Below are 5,896 nucleotides of genomic sequence, written 5' to 3'. Positions count from 1 at the left end.
CCAATGGGCAGACCTGGATATTTCTCAAGTTCTGGCCACCCACCCCCCACCTCCCCCCAGTCCCATAGACTTATGTTTATCCAGCTGTCAGGGTTGCTGCTCCCACTACCCTGCCCCCTATCTCCAGTCATGATCACCCAGCCCCACGCAGCTCCTTGGAGGCTGGAAATCTGCCAACCTGCAAGGAGGAAATCTGCACTTTCACACTTCAAAGGGGAAAATCTGTGTTTTTCTGCAGGAAACGGAAAACCCATGTCCCTGGTCGTAATTAATCCTACATAACAAATGTTGGTGGAGTTCATTGGACTCTCCAGCAGGAGTTTCTCCTTGTCACCTTCCTTGAGCCTCTTGCTGGTGTGTGAACTTGATATCTGCTCTGTTCTATAAGTGTGTGGATTAGTCCTAACAACAGGAAATGTGTGTCCTGGGGGACTCTGCAGCTGACTGAAGAAATGTCTTCCAGTACAATGTTAATCTCTTTTTAAAAGAGCATGTGGTAATCCTATCCTTCTTTTTGTAGCATAGGTTAAGGATGGGTTGCGCAATATTTATTAACTCCAGAGCAAAGTCCTGTCATGCATGTGTGTGTGTGTGCATGTGTATAATGTTTGTAATCCTTTCTTCTTTAGAAATTTGTTTGGAGTCCCAGTCTCTCTGATAGTGCTTTTTTTCCCATGACAAAGCCTCATATTATGATCCCTTTCTGCTGGGATTATGCTGAATGCTGAAGCTTAGCCACTGCTTGGAGATAGCAGTGTGCTAGCTTGAGGAATTACCTTGTTAAATCCTTCCTTAGGCTGCATGTGGCCTCCTGAGCACTCCCACTCCTCATTAACCCGATGAGGAAGGGATCTAGCTTAGATTCACTCCATGACTTTGCATTTTGGGTTTTGGAATTCCAGATGTATTCCACACAGTGGCGCACAGTTCTCCTGAGAGGCTGATGGGCTTGCCATGTCTTGTCAGTTCAGCATGGAGGCAGCTGATGACTTTTCTCTGAGTATTTTTAGCTTTAAATATTGTATCACAAATTTAAAGCACTTTTATTAACATCTAAATAATTCTTACGCTTTAGCCAGGAGCGGGCAATTATTTGGGCCCACAGGCCCCATTGGCTGTTTTGGGGAGCTGTTGCAGACCAGTCAGCACCCTTCCCCATGCTGCAACATGTGCACTGTTGCTCCTCTCTGCCACCAACACCCAGCAGCAGCTGAGCACATAACCCTGGCCCTGCCCTGCACCCACTCCAGACTTGTCCTGGCTGGAATGGATTAGCTAGGACCTATGCATGCAGCTGCAACCCTGTTCTACCCCATGCTGGTACGGGCTGCCCACCCACAATGAGCAGTGGTGGTGGCCAGGCAGAAGCTGCTGCTGGGCATAGGGGGAGGGGTGGTTGGGGAAGCAACGGTCACCCAGAGCCACTGCCACCACTGCCCCGCTGGGTGGCTTAGAGGCAGCAGTGGTGGTGGCGACGATGGTGGAGAGCAGCCGCAGGGCAGCCCAGGCACGGTTTCTGGGTCGCCACAGCAAGAAGTGCCTAGCAGCAGTGAGGGGGAGGTGGCCACTTTTTCTCTGCACAGAGCAGCAGCTTCTGCCTAGCTGTTGCCACTGCTTATCATGGCCAGGTGTGTCTGGAGCCAGGTGTGGGGTGGCCAAGGGTTGGGGCTGTGTGCATAGGTCCTGGCTGATCCCAAGCTGCTCTGTGCTGGCTGGGGGCGAGTCCAGAGTGGGTGCAACGCAGGACAGGGCTGTGCATATGGGTCCCTGCCAGTCTCCATGGAGCTGGGGCCAGCAGTGACAGCAGCCAGAAGTAGCTGCTGCCACCTGGGCTGCCTAGAAATGGAGTCCACCTGTGGAGCTGCCCCAGCACCACTGTGCCTGGGGTCGGTGGATGCACCATGGACCAGACGGTGCCTGGGCCAGACAGGACTGAGGAACCTGCCTCAGGCCGGATAAGGTGCCTCTGTTTGACTCTGCCCCTCCTCCCGCTCCTAGTTTAACCCCATTGTTGGTGTAGGAATAGAAACAGACCTGACTAAGACAATTCATTTAAGTTAATTTCAAAGTGATGAGTATAGAACTCATGAGTTGTCCTACTCTGTATCCACTAGCAACCAGACTTCTGTGTTGCTTGCTGTCATGGAGAGCTCTTAGCAGACAACTGCATGTTTTTTCTATTAGTAACTCTTCTGTTGTGTTTACAGACCCTATGAATGCCCTGCAGAATCTAACAGGTGGCCCACCTGCAGGAACAGCTGGAATGGGCATGGCTTCACGAACACAGGGAGCACCAATGGGTGGGATGAGTGGACTTGGGCCAATGGGGCAACAGATGAGCCTGCCGGGGCAGCAGCCTCCTGGAACTTCTGGGATGGCCCCTCATGGCATGCCTGGAGTCTCTACAGCTACTCAGCAGAGTAAGTGTTCAGTTTGCCTTCAGATAATAAACTGGTGATATCAGCCTTCTAAGGCAGAGGTTCCCAACCACCGGGCCATGAAGGGTTGGCTGCCAGGTTGTTGCATGAGCCCCTCGCTCGGACCCTTGTCTGTCTGCCCAGGCAAGCGGCTTCCACAGCTGGCAGTCGCGTGTGTGGTTAAAGCTGGGTGGTGGGGTAGCCCCGGGAGGGAGGAGCTGTCTCTATGCGCCCTGTCCCTCTCCCGTGCTGGTCTGCAGTATAAAAAGTGTTGGGAACCATTGTTTTAAGGCAGAACCCTTTCCAAGGTGGAAGGATGTTAGGAGAATTAGAGAGTACATTTTATGGCTGTCTTCAATGCTGTCCTCAGTCCCGGGAGCAACAGTGAGGACTACAGTGTATCCTTGCTCTTTGTCATTAATATGGAAAAAATAGGCTGGTATCAATCAGCCAGGTGAGGAGGAAGGTTTGCCTTTAGATACCTCTACCTTATATCATAAATATCCAATTCCTTGATGTTCAGGCAAGAGTGGGGATATTGCTAGTGGAGTCCTTTTCAAAATGTTAATTCTTGGCTTCCCCTCAATGTTTCATTTCTTTACGTCTTTGTTGTTCCCTTGTGTTGTGGCCCTCTGTCCTTAACACTGACAGCTGATGCATGAGATTCTCTTTGGAGTCCATCAGAACTGCCAAAACTTTGCCCAAACATTTCCTTGTAGAACAGTGTGAGGACTCTTCTTTCTGTTCCCCTCAGCACACTGATACCTAAAAGCTTGCTTATGCCTACCTCAGCCATATATTGGTCTAATAAAAGATGCCATCCACAAGAATTTTGCCCCTAACACTCATTTACACACTCTTAAGCTGTTCATTTAAATTGTTGGCTTATTGTAGGAAATGAGTTAACAGCTTGTGCCATGACACCATGACTGAAAAATGTTGTTTACAGGTGTGTAATACATATGCGGGCATGGGAGGTCGGGGTGGATTTATGCACTGAACTAACATGGTACTGAGCAAAGACAACCAGGTATTTTAAGTTCCTGGAGAATTTGTGGGCGTTAGACTCAGGTGACCACTCTTACACATGTTTCAGTTGTCTTGCATCTATTTTAACTCTCTTTAGCCCAGCTTCAGCTTCAGCAGATAGCGCAACAGCAACAGCAGCAACAGCAATTTCAGCAGCAACAGGCGGCTCTGCAGCAGCAACAGCAACAGTTCCAGGCCCAGCAGTCAGCTATGCAGCAACAGTTCCAGGTCCAACAACAGCAGGCGGCGGCAGCTGCTGCTGCCCAACAGCAGCAGCAACAGCAGCAGCTGCAAGCTGCCCAGCAGCAGCATATGCTGAAGCTGCAGATGCAGCAGCAGCAACAGCAGCAGCAGCAGCAGAACCAGCAGCAGGTAACAAAAACCAAATGAGTTACAAGAGTCATTAACAGGCAATCTGCTGTCAGTCACCTGTCCAAGGGGCCTGTGTTCCAGAGCTGTGGCTTACACAGCAATGTTGAATGCCACCTCTGTACAGTAGGGGATTAACATACTTTGTTGTGTGGGCATGGCATCAGTTTGAGCTGGCAAAAACATGTCCCTTTCCTAGCGAAAAGGGATAGATTCTCATCACCTGATTGGTTTGTTCTCTCATGACAAGAGAGGAAGCTACTATGTTGTCCCCTTTCTCTGTTTAAGTGTAAGGATAGCCATACATGTGTGTCTTTGGAAAAGGTGGTGAGTGCAGTCAGATGTCCCAGCCACTCCAAGGAAACCAGCTGTGTCAGAGTTGTGCAAATCACTTCTGCCACTTAAAAACAGAAGTGTAAAAATGTAAAGCATGAATGAAGATCAAGGTAGAGAGAACCCATAGTCCTGTTTTTAAGGAAAGAGGCATTCATTTTGAAAAGTGGCTTGTATGTCCTTCCATAAGGGGAACTTTGAGGATTTGGTACATTTGCCTTGAAAACTGGTTTTTAGTAGTGACAGACCAGTCTTGAAGCCATCTGGAATGGTAATGAAATTCCAGAAGTAAACTTGTACAGAGGTGAAATGTTTGGAGACTGAGATTGGCTCACTAATAGGGCTTTCTATATGGGCTGAGTGTTAGCTGGGAGTGGTGAGTTAGGACCCTGCCTGCCACTGGTTTATGGCCAGTGCATTACCAGAGTCTTCAGCTTCCTGGCTTCTCCTGTTTGTAGATGCAGCAGCAGCAGCAGCAGCAACTACAGCGAATTGCTCAGATGCAGCAGCTGCAGGCAGCTCAGGCTCTGCAAGCACAGCAGCAGCAGCAGCAACAGCAGCAGCAGCAGCAGCAGCAACAGCAGCAGCAAATTCCACAGCAACAGATACAGCAGCAGCCACCTCAGCAAGTCATGCAGCAGCAGATGCAACTGCAGCAGCAGCAGCAACAGCAGCAGCAAGTTGCTCAGGCCCAACAGTCCCAACTTCCACAACAGCCCCAGCCTCAGCCCCAACCAATGGTGTCTCAGGCACAGGCAATCTCAGGACAGATACCTGGTCAGGTCATGCCTGTCACTCTCACACCGCAGCAGTTAAAGGCAATGCAGGTAAGTGCTAAAGACCAAAGTAGAACAGATGCCTGCATACTCTGACATCCACTAGGGCAGTGTTCCTTAACCTGTGGGTCACGACCCAGAAGTAGGTCACAAGAATATATGAAAGGGTTGTGAACAGACTTTAAAAATGGATTATGCTTTACAGGAGAAAAATGTGGGAATCCATGGCTTTTCCCTTGCAGGCTGACAGAGTTCCAGCCTGCAAGGGGCTGTTTGGAGCTGCTTGGGGCTCCTCCCACCCCACTCCACATCTTGGCCGACACACACACTGGAGGGCTGGGGCCTGGGGGCAAGGGGAAGCAGGTCAGGAGTGAGGGGCACTTGGTCAGGACTGGCCATTTATGTTTACAGATGGGTCCTGGTACAAAAAAGGTTGAGAATGCTACCCTAGGGAAGCAGAAACCTCTCATTGATAACTGAGGCTTATCAGTGCTTGTAGCAGAGATGGTAAATACTTGAATGTGTTAAGAGGTTAGTGGTTTACCTAGGTCAAGCATAACAATTTGATCTGCTACCTTCTATGTTGCTTTATTGCTTGCCAGCACGGCATAGTTCTTTAGTCACAAAGCCTAGGGATTTTAGCAGTTAGTGGGTGTGTCTACATGAGACATTTACTGCAGAGTAGACAATTAGCTCCACAGTAAACATCTCTCATCTACATGTGCAGCCCTGCTGGGCCATAGGAAACTAATTAACTGTGCAGCAGGGCAGTACTTGTAAATACAAGTACTACCCTGCTGGGGAGTTCTTACTTCTCAACACTGCACATGCAGATGCTGATGTGCCTGGCTGCAGCATGAGGGTGCTTCAATGCACAGGCTGCCTGCCAGCTAGCCCCATACTGAAACCACCCTCCTGTCCCAGCCAGCCCTTCTGCAGAATGTTGAGCTGGGTTGGAGCAGCCCCAGGCTG

At 49.8% G+C, this 5,896-nt stretch overlaps 1 protein-coding gene across 3 annotated transcripts in view; it reads left to right on the top strand.

Annotated features, from left to right (window-relative positions):
- MED15 (mediator complex subunit 15) overlaps positions 1-5,896 on the top strand; it is a 61,564-nt gene that overhangs the window by 22,919 nt on the left and 32,749 nt on the right. For all 3 annotated transcript variants that reach the window (XM_019506878.1, XM_019506879.1, XM_019506877.1), the window contains exons 5-7: positions 2,208-2,420; positions 3,544-3,818; positions 4,811-4,975. In XM_019506878.1, coding sequence (XP_019362423.1) covers positions 2,208-2,420; positions 3,544-3,818; positions 4,811-4,975 — 653 coding nt within the window. The remainder of the gene's footprint in view (positions 1-2,207; positions 2,421-3,543; positions 3,819-4,810; positions 4,976-5,896) is intronic.

The sequence above is a fragment of the Gavialis gangeticus genome, unplaced genomic scaffold (genome assembly GCF_001723915.1).
Source record: "Gavialis gangeticus isolate Ggan-Ray unplaced genomic scaffold, GavGan_comp1, whole genome shotgun sequence".
NCBI classification, from domain to species: domain Eukaryota; kingdom Metazoa; phylum Chordata; order Crocodylia; family Gavialidae; genus Gavialis; species Gavialis gangeticus.
Note: the sequence above shows the minus strand (reverse complement) of the source record. Positions and strands in the feature narration are given on the sequence as shown.